The following is a 21,126-nucleotide window of genomic DNA, read 5'->3' on the forward strand; positions in this document are numbered from 1 at the left end:
GACATTTACACACTCAGTTGTTTTTGTGTTTCGATAAGAAAAGTATCAGAAAACCAGCCTCGAAACAGCACCTATCACATTGGATAGTAGACACTATTGCACACACATACTCCAGTCAGAGCTTACCAGTCCCAGGGAACCTGGTAGCTCATTCTACCAGGAGTCTGGCCACATCCTGAGCAGCACTGAAGGGGGTGGCACTGACGAACATATGTGCAGCGGCATCATGGAGCTCACCTTGTACCTTTGCCTGGTATTACAGTGTCAATGTGACGGACCCAGTTATGATTGGGTCCACAATTCTGCTCTCGGCCGCTAAGCAGGGATGTGAAGAAGGAGAGGCTTACATTCCCTCGTGACCTTGATGGCACTAGTCATCCAAGGTAAGACCGTGGTGACGGTCTGAGTGAGGTCAAAATAGATCGTAAGTTATGACTATAACTATGGATCTATGAGACCGAATGATGACCGTCACCATTTCTTGTCACTCGGGATGAACTGAGGCGTTCCAGGCAAGAGGAAGTGTTCGGTTCATCCGGATGTTTTATAGGGAACCAACCACTAGGGGTCACTCATCTGACATTGTTTACATTAGGTCTCGAGGAGAGCTAGCAGAATGGCGTCATTCAAGGTAAGACCGTGGTGACGGTCATCATTCGGTCTCATAAATCCATAGTTATAGTCATAACTTACGTTACTCACGCGCTGTGCTCGGTGAGCACGAGAGAGAGAGCCGCGTATCACGGACAGCGACACTGAACCGAGCTCTCTTCTGCGAAGTTCTCCTCGAAGTCCCTCCTGCACCTGAACAAACAAATACAAATCGCAGTTTGAACAAACAAAAAGATGTGAAAGAGCCCAATTCAGTACTCGCAGTGTTCTGGTGTTCAGGGCTCACGCAGAGAAAGGCGTCTCAAAACACTTGAACATCAAATTTGCTTATTTTTGCTCTTGTGCCGACAAATACATACAAAAAAATGTGTCAAAATATCCACCTTGGAAACTATGCTCGAAAAAACTGTCAGTTATTTCTTAAGTGAAAGTAAACAGTTGAGGAAAAATTGGGATGTGTATTATATTGGATGCGTTCATCGTCTCTTAAAGTGACCGCGCCTAATTTAGCTACTGGCTGCTGTAATGTTAATCCAAGAAAATGAAAATCACTCACTGCTCTTGACTGAATTACTTTGCAGTTTTAACAGTCAAACTAATATGCAGTATGCAGAGACCACATATACTTTTTTATATAAATAGCAAAACTGTAATAATGTGAGAAATGTTGAAGGTGTCTGAATAAATGTAGGTTTGATTGTATATTTCATTTTTACATTGAAGACTATCCAGTGCTATTTTACATTTAATTATTTGGTTTCTGTACCTTGACACCTACAAACTTGAAAAAAACTTAAACATTGTGTAAATAGCACAAATAAATACAAATAAACAAACATACAAATTAAACAATTTCAAACATGGCCCACTGGTACAAGTGTATGTTTGAAACATGCATAAGGTTGTTTGCACCTTGTGCAATGTGGAATTAGTTTACAGCTTTTTCAAGCACTTTGTGATGCATTTTGGAAACAGGAGATGAGCCCCTTTTCTAATGCACCACCTAGCTTGATAAAACCTCTTCTCAAAGACTTACTGTTTGACAACTTTATTTGGGTAACACACATATTCTGAATGCCTTCGGCAGAATTCGAATGAGCCATTTTAATCTAGATTAATCTAGTTTAATTTCAAGATCACAGTGAGATTAACCTAGATTAAAAAAAATTAATCTATGCCCACCACTAATAAATACATTTACAGCTCAAAACTGATTACAACAATATATATATATACAAAACATTAAGCCAGGGGTAATATATAATTCAAATTCAATTTAATTCAAGAACAAACAAGAAAGAGAGAGAAAACAACCTTTGCTTAATCCTTGCCTCCCTTACACATCCAACACATAGTCAATAGCATATTATAAAAAAAGCATAAGTATTATACTTCATGCACAACCCATGGCTTTAACATTGCTGGAAGAAGAGATAGTATCCAACTATTTCAGGTCTTTACAAAAAATAAACAAAATCTAAATAGAGGTATAACATACCAAAAAAATGCATTTATAAAGAAAAACTTATTTAGGAAAATAAAAAAAACTTATCTAGAAAAAAAACATCTGGGCTTTGCTATGACTGTGGTGACGTCATTCCATGACGTAATTCCCATAGAATAAAGAGTGGATTTTACGATAAAATAAATTGTAAAAAAAAAATAATAATAATAATAAAAGAGGTTGCCTTGCAAAACCCCAACAAATATAACTAAATAAAGCGTATGTACGATTTTCAGTAATCTTCCAAAAATTGCAACTGGGTCGATGCAAAAGGTGTTCGACCTTTGGCACGCTCGGTTTTGCCTCACCGAGCAAACGATTGCAAAGTTGATCTTTGGCAGGAGGGATGAGGGTCCGTGTATCTTCTGGTCATTCGATGATGCAGTGAGTTTGTCTTTCGGGAGTTTTTCCGTGCACGCGCTCTACACACTCACAGCGCGTAAAGTCACACACAGACACTGGGACACGGACGGACTCTCTACTCATTCATTCAGCATTGTGTGAGAGAAGAACAGACTGCTGTGATGGCGGCGTTGACCGGGGGAGAGATGTGCGTCAAGTATCTGATGTTCGTCTTCAATTTTATATTCTGGGTGAGTGAGAAATGATTGATATGTGCAGATGTTGGTCCGCGCTGGACGTTGTTTAATGATTGCTCAAGATTTTCCTCAAAGGTTCATTGATAAATCCGTGTGCACACAGCGTCCCGTTTAGACTGTAATTAATGACGTAGAGACGCCTGTGTGAAGCGATTCAACGGGACTGCAACCATTTGGCTGACCTAATTTGAAGGTTTTCAGCTCGGATTTCAGGACCCTGGTCGTGTAGTTAAAATAGGCTACTGTGTTTGTTTTGAGAGTCAGCGTGCGTGTGGGACAAGCACTGCATTTTGATAGTGTTTCCTTTGACTCCCCACTGTTCGTTTTTTGTATGTCAGCTGTTCCCTCTCTCGACTGGACAGACGCGTTCTCGTGAACGTTCTCGTGAGCAAATCCTTTTGAACCGGTTCTTCTTAATGAATGAACCGATTCTCCAAGTGTTCAATCTCGAATTCGAATTAGCGTTCGATTTATCGTACTACTCTTACACAGTTTGTATATTGTACACAGTATCCAGATTTTTATAGTGCGTAGCAGTTGGGTTCTGGAAGTAAAATCTCATTTATTTTCTACATATTCAAATTGATTCTAAACACATATTATGAGCTCCGAGGTTGTTGATCCATGCTTTTGTTGAAGACATTAATTTGCATTATTTCGAATTATATTTTAAAATAATTTTGCATTTTTAAATAGCAAAATTTCTGGTGAAAAACATTACTCAGAAAATCACAGTGAACAAAGTGTGCTGATTTCCAAATACGTTTTGCTTTAGATTTATTGCAATTGTGATTAACCTTGTAGCCGGTTGATTTAATTCATGGATTATAATGTTTTAACGAAAACTCGAATTCCTTTGGAAAAAATGAATGAGAAACATAGTTCAAAAAGTGGGCAAACATTAATGCACTCTTTTTGCATAGAATGCCTGAATGAACCACTGCATCATGCTACCATGTGCAGTATGCAACCAGAGCACACTTTAGAATAATGTATCCCACAATGCAATGCAGCTGACCTTTAATTCCATTTTCAGTGATATGATGAACAGTTAAAGTAATATGTCACACTTTCTGAAATCTGCTTCTTGACTCAATTTTGTTCAAACAATTAAGACATTTTTATTCAAAACTGCATTAAAAATTCAAAGAAATTATATTATTGCCACTACATATCATTGCAAAATCAAATGCGCATAATTCATACAGCATGCAGTTTGTCTTATAAATTGTCACCTAACATGTTATATTTCAGAAAGCAACCACATGCAATCAAGCTTGCACAGTATGTTTTGGGCCTAAATTCAGTTGGGTCTGCTCTGCTGTTTTTTTTTTTTTTTTTTGGCAATACAGATCGCATCATACTGCAATGTTCAATCAGATATTTCATTTCATTCCAGAATTCAGCAAACTGCAGCATATGCCTAATCAAAATGAATGGAGAATATTTGTACTCTCATCTCAAATAAAATAAAGTTGCACCAGTGGAAAATTGCCACAAAACATTGCCTTTTACTCATAGTCTGGAGCTCTGCAAACAGACCAATGATTTGGTCTCTCCATAGTGTTTATACATTACGGGAGAGCCAGCCTACGGATAGCTTATTTTTGTTTTCTGTTCACTTTAAACTGAAAAAAAAATATTTTTAAACATTGTAGTAAAACAAAAGACTAGATTCATTATTGAACCATTCCATTGAAGTGAACTGATTCTCTAAATGAATCACTACTTCATCAACACAGTGAACACAACCCAGAGCCGTATGGTGTGTGTGTGTGTGTCCAGGCCGAGGGTTTATGTGAGCACACGTCCTAGATTTGTCTTTAATCTGCCGGCCTATTTATAGAGCATGATAATCTCATGGATAAACTCATTGTAAACTACATTTGTTGGGTTTTTATGGGAGAATAATATGTACATCATAAAATTGTGTTTTTGTGTGTATGTGTGAGTGTGTGTGTGTGTGTGTTGGATTTGGTCTCATTCATTTGTTCTCTGTAAATATTGCGTAATATCATCATTACTTAACACCTTCTCTGAGCATGCTCACGCACACACACACACAGAACCTGCAGGTCTATTGAACCGTTGCATTAATGAGGAAATTATGCTCTCCACAGGCTCTTCAGCTTTCTTTCCTGCCTGGATAGAGACTTCACTGCCCTATTATTTAGTGACCAGAAATTTTAACTTATCATATGTGTGACATAATGTTTTTAAGATAGGATAAAATGCATTTACACTGAACAATTCATTATTTACACTGGTAGTGATATGTATATATATATATATATATATATATATATATATATATATATATATATATATATATATACTGTATATTGTTTACATTATAGTTTAGATTATAGTTTATATAAAGACAATAAAGTGTATTTAAAAAAAATTATATTTTCAATATAATTAAACATTCACCCTCCACTTCACAGTACAATAATGTGAAAAGGCATCATTCTCTTTACTGCAAAGTGCATTATGTAATATTTAATATAAAAATTAAAAAATTTTCTGTCAAATTGATTAAATACACTCACATACAAGTGTAATATATTATAAAAATATGTGTAATATTCATTTATATTTATGTATTGTATAAATTATATATATATATATATATATATATATATATATATATATATATAATTATTGCAAAGTGAATAATGTAATATTTAAATATAAATAATTATACATGTGTATGTTAAATATACCACACGTGTGACGACTAATATTTTACTAGATAATTATATTAAAATTATATTTTAGAAGAAAAATATATAAAATGAAACATATTTTAAGACCATGTACAACTAGGTTTGGTTTTATTTTTTATTATTATAATTTTTTTTAAATATCTGTGATATTTTTTTCAAGAAATTAAGCACCTAAATTTGCCTAAATTCTTCTTACCACAACTTGAAAAAAATATTAAATGTTATATAATTATATATGTTATCTATTATTATATATTATTTATATAAATACTGTGAAGTATTTATACATCATGGTAGCATGTGTTGTACTGAATTTAATTTTAATAAAATTTTTATTAATTTCCTCAGATAATTATTTCAATTACATCGTAGTCATGAGCATGAGATTTTATTTCTTAGTTTTCTTTTATTATTATTATTATTATTATTATTATTATTGTGGGAATTGAGAGGTAAATGTGATTAATCATCATGAAAATGTTGCAGTGAAAAACATGCATCTTATTTATAAAGCAAAATATACATCACATATACATTTTGTTTCTGGTGTGAAATTTGTCCCAGCTAGAGCATTAGAACAGAATGCAGTGTAAAGTCTCCTCAAGAATTGTACTGAGCGCACAGCATGCTGACTCTCACATACCTATGAGCTCCTCCCACTGACACGCACTGAATATTGCTAACATTTTTCAGTTTCTCTTTCTCTTCGAACAAAGAGAGGATGACATAAAACAGCACGTTTGTGAGCAAACTTTCCTGAAATTGATCTATTTAGCTGTGACTGTGCAGGTGATCAAATACAGTTTGTTTCCCTAAACACAAAAGTGACTTGAACAGCAGCAAAATGGGTGTTTATGGATGTCCAAAATGCATTAAATATGCCATGTTTATCATAAACTTAATCTTCTGGGTAAGTGCAATTTCATATTTTAGTTTTTGTGTGTGATTGTGTGAAAGTAGCACGTCAATGTTTTTTTGTTAGTGTTTTGATGTTTTGTGGAGTTTGTGTGTGGAATGGGGTGAGAGGAGGTGAAGTGGGGTTGTTTTAAGGGTGTTTGTTTAGTTAAGAATTGGCATTGGAGATTTGGAACAGATTTGTCAACCTTCAGTTTTTCAAACAAAAGATCTGGGTCAGGGAGAATGTATCAAAGAGCAGGACATGAACCTTGTAAACATGAAACTGTTGTGTTCAGTGTATGAGCAGGACATGACTAGAAAGAATAATGAGACAAGTCATGATATAATGAGGAAACTGGCGGTAGCATGTGTGAAAGTTCAGCAGATTTTTAAATCAAACGATTAAAGTTGATTGGACGGTGTGATGCAACGGTTTGTTTGTGTATTCAAATGAGTTGCACATACTGCAATATGTGATGTATTAAACAAGATGGCAAGCGGGGGGGGGGGGGGGGGGGTTTCCACGTGACGGCGGTTAGTTTTGCCAAGATGGCAGATAAACATGCACACAGGCGCTGGTCATATAATTAGAACATCATCAAAAAGTTGATTTATTTCACTAATTCCATTCAAAAAGTGAAACTTGTATATTATATTCATTCATTACACACAGACTGATATATTTCAAATGTTTATTTCTTTTAATTTGAATGTTTATAACTGACAACTTAAGAAAATATTGTCTTCAATATTGAACCTTTTCACAATATTCAAATTTTCTGAGATACTGAATTTGGGATTTTCCTTAGTTGTCAGTTATAATCATCAAAATTAAAAGAAATAAACATTTGAAATATATCAGTCTGTGTGTAATGAATGAATATTAATATACAAGTTTCACTTTTTGATGATATTCTAATTATATGACCAGCACCTGTACATGCTGTATATAGCATCACACGTCTGACAGATTGGCAAAACTTCTGCCAGTTATAATTGGATTCTGTCACGTAATATTGCTTGCTGGTTTCAGAAAGCTAGATCAAGGACTCTGGGACTTTTGTGTTTTACTGAACTTGTACACAAGGGGTGGGAATCTTTAGTCACCTCACGATACGATTCCATCATGTTTTAGTTTACTGACTTGAGCATCTTAAAATCCTTACATTTACATATCCTTACATAAATAATTATTAAAACAGTAGTAAGTGATAGCAAGGATTTATATTGTTAGAAACGATTTAAACGATTTAAAACTGTTCTTTTTTATTTTTTATTCATCAAAGAATCCTGAAAAAAGTATTTCAGTTTTGCGAGAAAAAAAAAAGATAGCCTGTTATGGCTGATGGAAATTCAGCTTTGCATCACAGAAATAAATAATATTTTAAAGAAAATAGAAACTATTATTTTATAGTGTAAAAATATTTTGCCAGTTTTTTTTTTTTGATCAAATAAATGCAGTTGATGAGCATAAGAAACTTCTTTAAAAAACAACACAAGTCTTACTGATCCCAAACTTTTGACTGGTTGTGTATAATGATAGATAATATGATAATAATCCTATTTAATTGTACTGTATTTTAATTAATTGTATTAATTTTACTGTATTTTAATTTAATCTCTATTACACTTACGTGATGAATAGTTGCTAGTGAAGGGTTAGGGACTGTGTGATCAGGGTAGTCAGGATGTAATTTTATTGTGGCAGGATTTTTCTATGTGGCATTTATGGCTTTATAGAAATGCCTTCATGGCAATATATATAAAAAAAAGCCTAGGCCAAGACCCATAAGCAAAGATGTTAGCAAGCAGGTTTGCCAGCCAAGTGACTGCCATTTAGATGAATGGGAATGTAAACGGATGGCTTTTAGATCTCTTTAAATCAATAACCTCTGCGGAGATCATTTAGTGCACTAATTTTTAGCTGTGTCTTTCTAATATTAAATAAATCATTTTGATTTGTGTGCATTTTATTCCATTTGCAGGCATTTCATTGTGATTTATCTTTTGTTGTTTTTTTTTGCAGATTGCAGGAACATGCGTCATGGCTGTTGGACTCTGGCTGAGGCTTGATCCCAAGACTAAAATCTTGTTTGATGGAGAGGACTCATCTTTCATCTTCTATACAGGTAAGTCATTTTTTAACATGCTTTTTTGTGTTGCTGCTTGTGATGATCATTCTGTTAAAGTAAAGTGTGTGTGTGTGTGTGTGTTGTAGGTTTGTACATTCTCATTGGGGTCGGCGCGCTGATTATGGTCGTTGGTTTTTTTGGATGTTGTGGTGCAATCCAGGAATCCCCTTGCTTGCTTGGACTGGTAATCCCCCACATTATTATCTTCTCAAATATCACTTTGTAGTATTATGATGTCATCAGCTGTGGGGGTTGACTGTTGTTGTTTTCCCCACAGTTCTTCTCCTGTCTGTTGGTTATCTTTGCGGTCGAGGTGGCTGCTGGAATTTGGGCTTTTTCAAACCAGACCAAGGTGGGCGTCCCAAATGCTCAGTTCACACGTACAAACACCAGTGGTGTTCCTAATTCATGTTTGTGCCCATAGGTTACTCAAGATGTAACGAATTTCTACAAGAAAACATACAATGAATACCAACAAACGAATCAAGAAGCTCTGAAAGAAACAATCAGTCTCATCCATCATGGAGTAAGATCTCTTTTCTTTCTTGCAAAGATACAATACTGTGAGTCTTGTGAACATCAACTGCTAGTTGTTCCTCAGAAGCACTCGTCGTAACAGCCTGGGAGATCTTCAGAAAGCACTTGCTGCTTTTATGTGCTCTATGCATCAGATGGTCTCTAAAACACTAGTTATTCCTAGCTTGTTGACTCCGAAGCCTTGCTAATTTGTGATGACGTCTGTTCCTCATCTCTCAGCTTGACTGCTGTGGACCATCAGGAAACCAGCCGAATGCTCCTGATGAGACCTGCCCTAAAAAAGAGAAGCTTGAGGTTTTCATTACAAAGGTAACAGCGTTTACAGACTAAAATGCTGCATTTTGGTAGTTATTATATTTGATATGTAGATGCTACTGACAAAACTGAGTTTTGTACTAAATCATTGGACAAAATCCATGTAGACTATGGTGACTTTGATTCAATTAAGAAAAAACATGTAATAAATGTAAAAATACAGAATTAGATGTAAAAAAAAAAAAAAGCATAAATGTGAGAAATAAAGAAGTGACAAAAACAAAATATGAACTTTATTTAATATTTGTGCAGCCAAAATTAAACAAGTGTCATTCAAGGAATTATTTTAATGTGTGTTATTTTATATACTTTTAGTGTTTATTCATATTTTGAATTAGATTTTAATTTTTAATTTTAAATGTTAGTTTTTTGTCTTTTGTCATTTTAATATTTTAAATATTGAATATTCACGATATATATATAAAAAAAAGTATATTTAGCTTTAGCTTAAGTTTACTTTTTTTACATTTTTGTTTTGTTTTGCTACATACTTTTAGTTTTAGTTAATAATAACACCTGGTTTTTGCCAAGGCAGGGCAAATTAGTATTTCATTCCAATTGTGATTCAGTTTATAAGTTTCTTGTCCACATATTTTAAATATCTTCCTTTAAATATCAGTCAGCGATTGTTTAGCAGTTATTTACGGTTGACCGTACTGTACTAGATTCTTTTAGGCAGCAGGTCTGATTTTGGAGTGCTTTTACACCAGTTTAGCTCAGATTTCATGCACTGGTAATGTTTCTGTCCTGAGGCAGCCTGTGTACGGCTCAGTTTGAACGAGTCAGTGAAGCACGCTGTTACTCTACCAGTAGAAGGTCAAGTAAGAGGTGATTGCAATGTAGTTATTGTTCACAAAACTGAGAAAAGAGTAGCATTTACTAAGTGAAAGGAAATGTTTATTTTCAAAGATTGTGCTAAAGATCCAGCAGGGTGTAAGTAAGCTAATGAGTAAAGTGTTTACACAGCCCTGTTACATCAGACATAAGAATGTTTTCCACCAAATAAAGATTCATTCTTGTACTTCTTTGGATCTTGGCTCAGTTTAACTGGGCATAGATATATGGCAAGAGAGCATAAACCACTGATAAACCTTAAGACCATAAATCCTTTTGTCTTGTTTTATGTGTTCAGAGCTGCCCTGACGCCATTGATGAATTCCTTAACTCCAAACTTCATATTATTGGAAGCATTGGAATCGGCATTGGAGTGATCATGGTAAATTAGATTTAGTTTCACTGTGTGTTGATATTTTTTTGTCAAGACTTGTTCAGCATATCAACCTTAGATAAAGATATATACATGTTATAACTGTAAAAGCTTTATTTGATATATTATAAATTAAAAATGCCTAATTGAATGACAATTTATATATAAACATTACCATTTATAATTTTGGGGTTCGTTTTTGTTTTTTAAGAAATTTGTACTTTTACTTGGCATGGATGCATTAAATTGATCAAAAGGTGACCGCAAAGACATTTATAATGTTACATAAGATTTCTATTTCAAATCAATCATGTTCTTTTGAACTTTCCGGTAATAATAATTGTTTCTTGAGCAGCAAATCAGCATATTAGAATGATTTCTGAAGGATCATGTGACACTGAAGTCTAAAAATTCAGCTTTGCATCCCAGAAATAAATTACATTTTAAAATATATTCAAACTGAAAACAGTTCTTTTGATTTGTAATAAGATTTCACAATATTGCTGGGTTTTTTTGTATTTTTGATCAAATAAATGCAACCTTGGTGAGCATTCTTTCAAAAATATAAAAATCTTACGAAGCCCAAACTTTTAAATGTTGTGCATGTATGTTTTTGAGTAATGCTAAAAGTGCAGCGATTACAAACTATGGTTTAAAAAAAAAAAAAAAAAAAAAAGTATATATTATGTTCCTTGATCATAAGGCTTTTAGGAAACAGTAGTTGTCACTTGATTGACGTGTCACTGAAGGAATGTGTTCTCCGTGTGTGCAGATCTTCGGCATGATCTTTAGCATGATGCTGTGCTGTGCCATCCGGAAAACCCGGGAGATTGTGTGAGGGTCCGGTTGCCTGGGAAACTGCCAGTATATTTGTGTTGCATGATGTCTGTCCCAAAGCAGCCTGACCTCATCAGCTAAGAGCCAGTTAGACCACATCATCAGGCACACAATCTCTTCACAACTCTGATTGACTGGAATTCACTCTTTTTCTTAGTGCAGCTGTCAGTAATGAGAGAAAAGGGTTGGTTTAGCATTCCAAACCCAATGGAAAAGGCCTTTAAATCTGACTTTTTATATTTTTTTATTGTTCATAATAGATTTGAAAGATTAATGATTTGTTCGCTTTAATGTACTTGCAGTACTGCTTGATATTATTTTTTTTTTATGTTTTGTTTATGATTTGTGAATAAGGTCGATTAATCGACCCACATCAGTGTATATGACTCAAATAAAAGCCAAATGATTTAATGAATTTTGTGATGGAATGTTTTTTTACAGTATCCAGGATGAAGTGTGTTTGTATGGATCTGTTTTAACAGCCTTCACTCAACAGGATGATAAGAGTCACTGTGAAGGGGCTGATACCCAAAACATCATCCCGTTTCCCATAAACACAGCGTCAATCCATTGTGACCATGCACAACCTCTCAGTTTCCTTAATCTTGTCCGTATAATTTTCTCTTTCCGTTCTTCCCCACTTCTTCCTGTTTGCCTGATCTCAATTAGGCCAAAATTTGGCAAAGCCACCCTAATGCCGAGTTTGTACACTGGAAAAGTGGTTGTATAATTACAAACCACATCTATCTCTTCCCTCCCTTTGATTTCATGTGTTCTCTGTGTTTCTCAAACACAACAGTGACTCTCATAATAAGTAACAGTATGACTCACCAACAAACCCAAACTGATTGAGCAACAAAGAGATCAGAGAGTGCAAAATTATATTAAAGCACGCAGAGGCACACCCATCAAAACATTTCCTTTACTTTAAATTTATCAAAATCAAAATTCTGAAGAGTTATGCACTCATACATATGACTTAAACTCCTTCCACACACACACACATATATATATATATATATAATCATAAACCAAGTGGCTGTTGTTGAGTACCACGTTAACTAATGCTGTTTTTAGTTATAGTTTTGAATTTCGAATTAGATTTTAATTTGTTTTGATTTTTAGTTTTTTTGTTGACTCCCCCCCCCCCCCCCCCACCCCCATTTTTAATATGTAACTGTTTTTAAAATGTCTATATTTTTTATTTATTAAATTTGTTATTTTAGTACTTCAAGTTAAACTAAATCCAAATGAGAAATAAACTAGCTGAAATAAGTTTATATATATATATATATATGGTTTTGGTTTGAGTTAATAAAAGTGCAGTGAAATAGTTAAACATACTAAAAAGTGAATTTTTTTAAGGAAAAATTGCCACTTGGTTTGATATTTTGTTATTATATATATCATATATATATATATATATATATATATATATATATATATATATATATATGTTATTATATATTATTGCTATTAAAAATTACAAAAAATTATTGACGTATTATATGCAATTATGCAATAACAATCTTGTCTATCAAAACGAATTACAGCAAAAATACAGGATTAATTATTATAATTTAACTGTTCATTATTTCACTTGAACAGTATTGTAGCAATGTGACATTTTTTCTCTTGCTTATTGGTAGTAGTCAGTATTTCCTCCTTCAAAGATTTTTTCCTATTCATATGCAATCTGAGTTTTGTTGCCCCCTCGTGGTCTTTATTATGAATTATTTTTAACCTGAGACGACTAAACAAACTTTTTTATTCAACAACAAACTTTTTCAAGTCCTGAAGTCAAACCTGATGTATTTCAGATGCTCATCAATTAGATACAGAGAAATAACTTTGAGTTCCTGATGAGTCTTAACAGTGCAGACTATCTGATGTCTGAAGGGAACAAGCTCCATTACACTTTTAAAAGGTTTGATCACTTTAATGTAGCTGTAGGCTATACTAAAACCGAGAGAGAGGAAGTGTGTTATCGTCTGTAAATCTCTCTTCATCCACTTCAGTAAGATACTGAGCAGATGCTGGGACTGTTTGACTTCTCCGCTTTTGTTTGCATGAGATTTAGGACAGTCTGTGTGCATCAGGACAAATCCTCAGATAGTACAGGTAGGCTTCTATTTTCAAGTTATTTCTTAAGATTTTACTCAACAAATGCTGTATGCTTAAAGGTGCTGTATGTAAAACTATGCTTGGTTTCAATATTTTTTAATGCATTTTTTATATTGAGGCTTTTTAGTAAATAAAAATACATTGCTAATATATTTAGGAATCAAATATGATTATGATTATGCCATTTTATTTAACCATTTAATATGTAAATAACTGGTTAATTTACCGTAATTTAATTTATATATATATATATATATATATATATATATATATATATATATATATATAAACAAAAAAGTGCACAAAGGAAATATTTAATAATAAAAGGTTTCTTCTATGCATTTCTCTGTACTTTATAATGCACTCCTTCTGTTAGCTGTTTATTGTCCTGCTCTAGAAAAGTCACTAACGTCATGCGTGACTTTCACCACAGCAGCTCCGTGTGCAAACACACCAACTAGAGGATGCAACACTCCTGTCACACATGAAGCAGAAACTATCCATGCTGCTTCTCATGTGCAGGGCATTAGCTCATGAGGGATGAGAACCGGGTTTCATAAAATCCCTTGAGACCCCAAACAACCTTTTTTATGCACTAACCATAGGATTGACTGCTGCCTGACCACTGACTGTTGCTTTACCTATGATAGTCTCTCTGGTGGGACCCTGATCAGCGGAGATGGATGATTTCATACCATCACTAATGGTTTCTGCGCTTTTCAAATGCTCCGATCAGCGGCTATATTAAGGCTTTGAATAAGGTCAGCAATGAATAGCTTTGTTCTCAGCACCATATCCCAGTTGCAAGAGGTAACCGGTTGTTGTTTTTTATTGCATTTTCCTTTCTTGGACTGTTTTAACTTGCATAGTATTTATATGTACGTCAATGCAAAAGTCATTTTTGTGGAAATCCTCCTCTGGCTGACCTGATTTTATGGCTGTGCTCCCTTTTGCAGAGCTGCATTTGCCTTTGACAAAGGGCGGAAAGCAAAGGACAGTGGGCTTAAATTTCTATATGTAGTATCCATGATTAAAAGCTCAAATCTGGTGCAAATATGGCTGAAAACCCTGAAGACCCCCTTGTATTGTTGGAGATCCTGGAGGTGTTAGGTGCATGCCGTGGGAGCGTGTTGTACGCAGACATTTGTGTCTATCTGAGTGGACGCTTCAGCCTGCAGCCGCTTCTAGAATTACGGAGTCTCTTGTACTCCACTGCCTGTAGAGACCCCTGCTTCCCTTCCACACTCTTCCGAGAGCGACTTCACCCGCCCTGCAGCAACCGGCTCTCAGCTGCCGCCGATGTTGTCTCCCTGTTCAACCTCCTCATGCACACCCGTACTGCTCCTACATACACGCAGAACCTGCAGTCTCCGACACCCTGTCAGGTCTGTGGGAAGGGATTTGTGCGTTACGACTGGCCAGCAGCCCTACCCGTCACAGGAGGAGGGACCGCCTCTGAGGACTGTAAATATGAGAACCTCCCTTGTGAAGTGTTCAGTCATAACACAGAGGCTTCACACGCTCAGACCACCTCTGCGTTGGTCACTGAGCCTCGCTCACATATACACAAACGGGACAGCATGCAGAACGCACATTCTGGGGACATTTCCATTGATGAAATCAATCAGGAGGCTGGCAAGACACCGGTGACCAATCAGGGAATCCACGTTGCTCGTTCCTGCTCGCAGAAGAGGAGTGCCTTTAAAGAAGGGATCCACAATGTTCCACTCACATCCATGGAAGGCGGTGGCCAGTCAGATCAAAGCCCAGATGGACCAAGATCAGATGGAGAGGACTTGGTTTACGCTCCCCAAAAGAACCCCTATCCAGACCCTGCAACATACGCAAAAGACCACCACAACCCGGCATCACATGCGAATGAGCATTCGTATGTTTACATGACTCATTCAAATGCACCTGAACTGGATGCACACGTGGCCGACATGCAATCGTACAATGATTCCGCAAACCCCTATGACCCTCAGACTCAGTGGCATCAGGCAAAGCATGAGAGTTTGGATGAACTACAGACATCCACCTACTTCGGCCCTTCTGTCTCCAGCCGAAAGCACCAAACCTCCGCTCCTCAAATCAAAAGCCACAGCTTGGACATCGACAGCAGGACAGCGGACGAAAGACCTGAGCCTGAAATGATCGGCCTGCAGAAACCCAGATCAGAGCGGTCTGTCTTAGAGAAGTCTGGATTAAGAAAACCAGGATCTGTTAAACTTAGCATCGACAGATCGAGCTTCGACATTCCCGGTTTTGATCCTCGCATCATCAATACTGTGCAGGATACTTTCAAACGGCTGAGCGGCATGAGTTTGGACACATGGTACGATTGGTCAACAAGCATCGAGGGCATGGTAAGCGTAGGCACCCAAACAGAGTCTGCAGATCGGCGCGCTTTACGAAGCCTCATGCTTGCCGATAAACTCTCCATTGATAACCCTGACATCGGCGAGGATGACATCAGCGCCATCTTCCGTTTCCTAGATGATATTAGCATGTGTGGCTCCATGGCAGTTCTGCCAGGGGAAGGAGGAGGGGCTCAGGAAGGGGGCGGGGCTGGGCTGCCAGAGAGGCGTGAACGTTTGGGAAAGTTACGGAGGTTGTTTCACTCCTTGGAGGCACCAGAAGAGGGCGTGAGATGGGGCGTGGGGCGCTTGCTCCAACGGGTCACGGAACTGGAGCAACAGCTAGAGCCAATTGCAGAGCTACGTGAGCAGCTGGCCCTCGTGCTCTCCACATTAAACCGCCTGGAGCAGCGGGAGCAGGTCGCATGCTTGCATCAAATGCACATACAGCCACAGCTCACAGCACGGCCTAGTGTGCAGCAACAGCAGGGGTCCCCAAGGACCAATCCAGGGACAGAGGCCATCAACGAGGCAGCGGCGAAACGCAGGCATCTGTTTGTACGCAGGACCTCAAGGAGCCACACGGAGAGCAGCGGATCAGAAGCCCCCAGAGAGTGGAGCATCAGCTTCAGCAAGGAGCCCCACATACAGCCTGCTAAGGTAACAGGATAAGAAACATCGACATATTTAAACATATTTTAAATGTGCTATTAGTGATATCTCTTCCACATTAAATGTCCCTATGACTTTAAATCACTGAAATATGTGTCTTGAGAAATCATACTTGTCTTTGTGGCAGAACTAGACTCTGATTGAATTCAGACTAGTATGTTAGAACACTATTTCTGCCACATAAAGGTACAGTATATAACATATGACAAAAACAGTAAGAGTAGTATGTTATTCTGAATTTAGCCCCTGTAAACAACAAAATAAGAGTCAATTGCCAATAAGAAAGTCTGTATCAATAGGAAACTAACTAATCAGAAATGCTCTATGCTTGTCAATCATTTTGTGCATTAAGTTAGCAAAATAGCTGAAATTGGTTATAGCACATTTAAATATTCAGCTCCTTTTCTTCACAAGATTATATTGTAAGAATCTTACACTTTTGCTGGTCACAGAGCTTATTACCTGAAATAATCAGAAAGTTAATGAAAACAAATTGTTTGGGTTTTGCTGGGGTAACCAGGATAATATTAACTTTAGGGCTGCTACACTGAACTGAAGCACAAGATCCTCATTTTCATGAACATGATCAACAGGTTTTATGCAAACTTGTGGATTTTATGCAGTGAGTGCTGCTGTCATTAAAGCAAAAGGCAAAGAAATTCAACTTTGCACTCAAATTGCAATGCAGAATATTATGAAATTGTATTAAAATTGAATACGGAATTTAGTTATGTATTTTGACTAGTAGTCTCTTTTAGACCTAATGTATATGTATAGATATAAGGGTGAATATTTGGTCATAATATAAACCTTTTTTGGCTCCACAGTTAGATCATTTAGGTGGAGTGCATAAAAGAGAGGGCTCTGTAGTGCAGGAAGTGACGGGCTTTCACCTCATGCCACCTGAGACCCAGAATGCACCACGCCGCACATCTGTCCATAGCACTACTCAGCATATGACTGAACGTCCCAAAGTGACCTGGAGCCAGTCAGACTTAACACCGCTGGATTTTCAGGTAACGCCTCCAAATGTAATGTTTTGATTGAAATCATTGTAACCTCAGGTTCAGGTTCATGAACAGTTCACCTGATAACAATCTGTATCTTTTTACAGTGTATTTTTGCTAGCTTCAAATAGACCAAAACTAGAATAACATTTTTATATTGGATGGCAATATAGTTTTCTAAAGTGCTTACATTATATATTAACCTATAGGTTCTTATGAGGTTAGCAAAACATGTTTTATAAATCTGTGTTAAAGGAACAGTTCACCTGATCAAGAGCCTGATAAAAAAAACATCACAATAATCCACATGACTTTTAGTAAACAAATCAGTCTAGACTTTTTTGGCTGAAATATGAGTCCTCTATCAGATAATATTGCTTCTTCCAGTGAAAAAGTTGTCTTGTCTGAATCAGGAGAGAAATACACACAGATTAAGCACCAATTACAAGTTTTAACAGTTTTAATTTTGATGTGAGAGGACAGCACATCAAAGTATTTCACTGGAGGAAGGGTTATTATAGATTATGGACTCGTGTTTTTGCCAGAAGCAAAAGTTTAAAGTTGTCTTAATGATGAGTTTGTTTCTTACACATACAGCTTTTCACTTTATAAGATGTAAATTGATGGACTGGAGTGGTGTGGATTACTTGTGGATTACTATTATGGACTATAATTCTGACGGCACCCATTCACTTCAGAGGATCATATAAGAATAATAATAGTTATTATCAAAATTATCATTATAATTGTTTTTACTTATACATTATTGGGTTCTTTGGAACCCTAAAGATTAAATCAATTTTAACAGAACATGAAAGAAAACCGATGATGAAACCTTGCAAAACATGCATTAATACAGATAAACCAGCTCTGATATCAAACTCTGATATTTTTTATATATATTTTGCAGGCCCCTGAGTCTTTGGAGTTCTGGACGGATGAGATTTACACGCCGGCCTCCGACACGCTCCTGCGGCGTTCGCATTCGTACACACGTTGCAGCAGGAACCAGGCGTACCGCATCGCTGCCCTCAGCGTCACTGCCACCATCATCCTCATCCTCATCATCGTCATTCCAGTCAGCACCATGTAACATACATGCAGCCACATTGAATGGACCTATATGTGTTTATTTGATAATATTATCAAGATTTTAAAGAATGCATGAATTCTTCAGGAACCCAATTTGACAAGCTTGAAGCATGGCAGACTTTAAAACATATGCAAAAAAGACTACATTTCCTGAAACCTTCAGTGGGCCGTTTTGGAGTTTCCTTACCTTTAGTTTTGTTTGAGTTTAAGCAGTTTCTCAGTTAAATGTTTATTTGGCAGTCGCATACCTGCAGACGTTCCGGTATCCCCTCTTTGTTGACGGATACTGGGGAGTTCCCATTAGTCTAATCTAATTCTGCTGAAACCTGAGACGACATCCACTTGCTCGCACAGCGGCATACATTTCTCTCTCCCACACCTCTGCTCTCTTTCCATTTAAATGCTTGGAAAATCCATTAGTAGTTGCAAACTTGCATGCAACTGCCCTTTAAATCTGCTAAATGTCCCCGTATTTGGAGGAAATGCTAATGTGTGAGTGATATGAATCTCGTCTCTGTTTTAGTTTGATATTCTTTATTACTGACCTGAACTTGTTGTGAACTCCATCACAGTGCTCCAAGACGTAATATCCTCCCTCACAAAAGGTTGAAAGAAAAGGAAAATGAGCCTCCAGAGATCTAGAATGGATGCATGATGGTGGATCAATACCAGCACGCATTTTCCATTTGCTGACAAACAACAGCATGCAACTTTTAATGGGCTGTGATGGGACTGAGTGAGTGCGGGAGGGGAGAGATCGAGAGAAAGGAGTGTTTGTCCACTTTGAGCCTGATGTTTTCTTAGTCCCACTTCTGTCTGATGTGGATGATTAATGAGTGATTTTCCAATTGGAACCGATGGGTTTTTTACATGCAGTTTGATCTATGATCCATGAAATCGTAATTCATCTTGTGCTACAGACTACAGAATGAATGATACCTCAATCAATTACTTTTCTAAATGATCAGATTTGCAATCACAGGCTAGTAAGCGATCACCTTGCAACCACCCAGAACATCTTAGCAACCATGCACAGCATAAGTACTGACAGGCGCTCAGACCAACTTAGCAAGCAAATAGAAAGCCTGGGCAATGCTTTAAGCAGCACCAAGTTATCTGAATACTGCAATGTGAAGACAATTGAATGAGATGTCCTAATTTAAGGAGGCAATGTTGGAAAAGTTTTGACTTTTGACATTATTTTGTTTGATATTTTTTTCTGTTCATCTTGTAGAAAGAGCCGATGCATTTCTCCTCAGCATCATACCTGTTTTTGTTTTTCAATTATGACTGTATGAACACATACATTTCTGGATTGGGATTCCTCCTTTTTCAGGGCACCTTCGACTGTGAAAATATTCCTTTGTTTCTTCATAAATCTGGTTTGGGTTATTCAATGGGACCGTGTCTTGTGTGTTATTTCTTACGCCAGTTAAAGAAGGAGGAAGTTGCAAAGGAAGCAGGTGGATCATGTCAGTTGTAATATCTGATTGGAGTGAGAGTTTTTCTTTAATAAGATCAGCAGTACTTTTTCACACTGCTGCTTGTTGCTTTCCCCAATGCAGTTTTAATATTTCAGAGCACAGCTCTCATAAATGTGTATTATCTATTTATGATCTGTCAGTTCCGTTATTGACGTGAAAGCACTTAACCGCACTTACACAGTCTCTCTTCCTTCTAATGTAGTTTATCTAAAATCTCCACTGCCCTTTTCTTTCTGCATACACACCATGAAAGTGATTTGGTTTTGTATTTGAAGAGTGAAAATCAAATAAAATCCAATATTATATAAAAGATATTGAAATGAAACTATACTAAATTAGAGTCTTTCTGAATCATAATTATTGGATAATTTCTCATAATTGAATTTCAGCTGATCTGTGTGTGTTTGGGTGCATTTTACTGATGTGTTCATTTAATGAAGGAGTTTCTATAAATGTATAAAATAATATTTAGTTTTTAGTGAAGACATGCACCTCAATGCTATATATCTTGGGAACAACAGTGATCACTGGGATTGTTTTATAAGCCAGTGTACTATAAGAAAGCTTATTAAATTATAATTATTAAATTTATCTAAATGCAGATTAGTTTTTCTATTTCTGCAGGACGCCAGTATTGAATCTTTAAATTGTGATGTAATGTTACATAAAAAGGGATGCATTAGTATTTTTTATTTTATTTAAAATGATTCATTTGTAGTTATAATTATACAAATTATTACTTACATTTATTGCATTTAAAATCAATTACACGAGAGCACATGTGTAAATGAGCAGTGTCTCTGCAGGAATCTCGAAAGAACTTTATCTTGCAAAAAAACTCACAGTTCAGAAAGGAGGAGCTCTGAGACAAAACATCCTGAAACCAGTACATATTTTTTTCTTTTTCTGCTATATGAGAGTGTTTTTAACAATGTTGCAATATGAATAAATCATCAGATAAAATATTGGAAATTGTAATAAATACCATAATCAGCATAATATTTACACCCTTTTAAGTATA

General features: G+C 36.3%; 2 protein-coding genes across 3 annotated transcripts; both read left to right on the forward strand.

Moving 5' to 3' along the window:
* The first annotated feature begins 2,417 nt into the window (after positions 1-2,417).
* LOC132156334 (CD9 antigen-like) lies at positions 2,418-11,778 on the forward strand. Of its 2 annotated transcripts, none has more exons than XM_059565303.1 (8): positions 2,418-2,709; positions 8,368-8,470; positions 8,560-8,657; positions 8,751-8,825; positions 8,898-8,999; positions 9,230-9,319; positions 10,458-10,541; positions 11,305-11,778. In XM_059565303.1, the coding sequence occupies exons 1-8, from the start codon at positions 2,641-2,643 to the stop codon at positions 11,368-11,370; spliced, it is 687 nt and encodes a 228-aa protein (XP_059421286.1). In that variant the 5' UTR covers positions 2,418-2,640; the 3' UTR covers positions 11,371-11,778. The 2 variants fall into 2 exon arrangements, with proteins under 2 accessions (XP_059421286.1, XP_059421287.1); XM_059565304.1 differs by lacking the exon at positions 2,418-2,709 and adding an exon at positions 6,147-6,354.
* A 1,216-nt stretch (positions 11,779-12,994) lies between these two features.
* LOC132156335 (major intrinsically disordered Notch2-binding receptor 1-like) lies at positions 12,995-20,023 on the forward strand. The gene is made up of 5 exons (XM_059565305.1): positions 12,995-13,490; positions 13,927-14,303; positions 14,450-16,510; positions 17,350-17,538; positions 18,440-20,023. The coding sequence occupies exons 3-5, from the start codon at positions 14,549-14,551 to the stop codon at positions 18,620-18,622; spliced, it is 2,334 nt and encodes a 777-aa protein (XP_059421288.1). The 5' UTR covers positions 12,995-13,490; positions 13,927-14,303; positions 14,450-14,548; the 3' UTR covers positions 18,623-20,023.
* The last annotated feature ends 1,103 nt before the right edge of the window (positions 20,024-21,126 follow it).

Source organism: Carassius carassius, chromosome 13 (genome assembly GCF_963082965.1).
Source record: "Carassius carassius chromosome 13, fCarCar2.1, whole genome shotgun sequence".
Lineage (NCBI taxonomy): Eukaryota > Metazoa > Chordata > Actinopteri > Cypriniformes > Cyprinidae > Carassius > Carassius carassius.

What these genes read in the sequence shown, in the direction of transcription:
- LOC132156335 (XM_059565305.1), top strand. Translation starts at nt 14,549, where the DNA reads ATGGCTGAAAACCCTGAAGACCCCCTTGTATTGTTGGAGATCCTGGAG. An exon ending in CCCACATACAGCCTGCTAAG is followed by an intron (nt 16,511 to 17,349) that starts GTAACAGGATAA and finishes TTGGCTCCACAG; the next exon opens with TTAGATCATTTAGGTGGAGT. An exon ending in TAACACCGCTGGATTTTCAG is followed by an intron (nt 17,539 to 18,439) that starts GTAACGCCTCCA and finishes TATATTTTGCAG; the next exon opens with GCCCCTGAGTCTTTGGAGTT.
- LOC132156334 (XM_059565303.1), top strand. Translation starts at nt 2,641, where the DNA reads ATGGCGGCGTTGACCGGGGGAGAGATGTGCGTCAAGTATCTGATGTTC. An exon ending in TCTTCAATTTTATATTCTGG is followed by an intron (nt 2,710 to 8,367) that starts GTGAGTGAGAAA and finishes TTTTTTTTGCAG; the next exon opens with ATTGCAGGAACATGCGTCAT. An exon ending in TCGGCATTGGAGTGATCATG is followed by an intron (nt 10,542 to 11,304) that starts GTAAATTAGATT and finishes CCGTGTGTGCAG; the next exon opens with ATCTTCGGCATGATCTTTAG.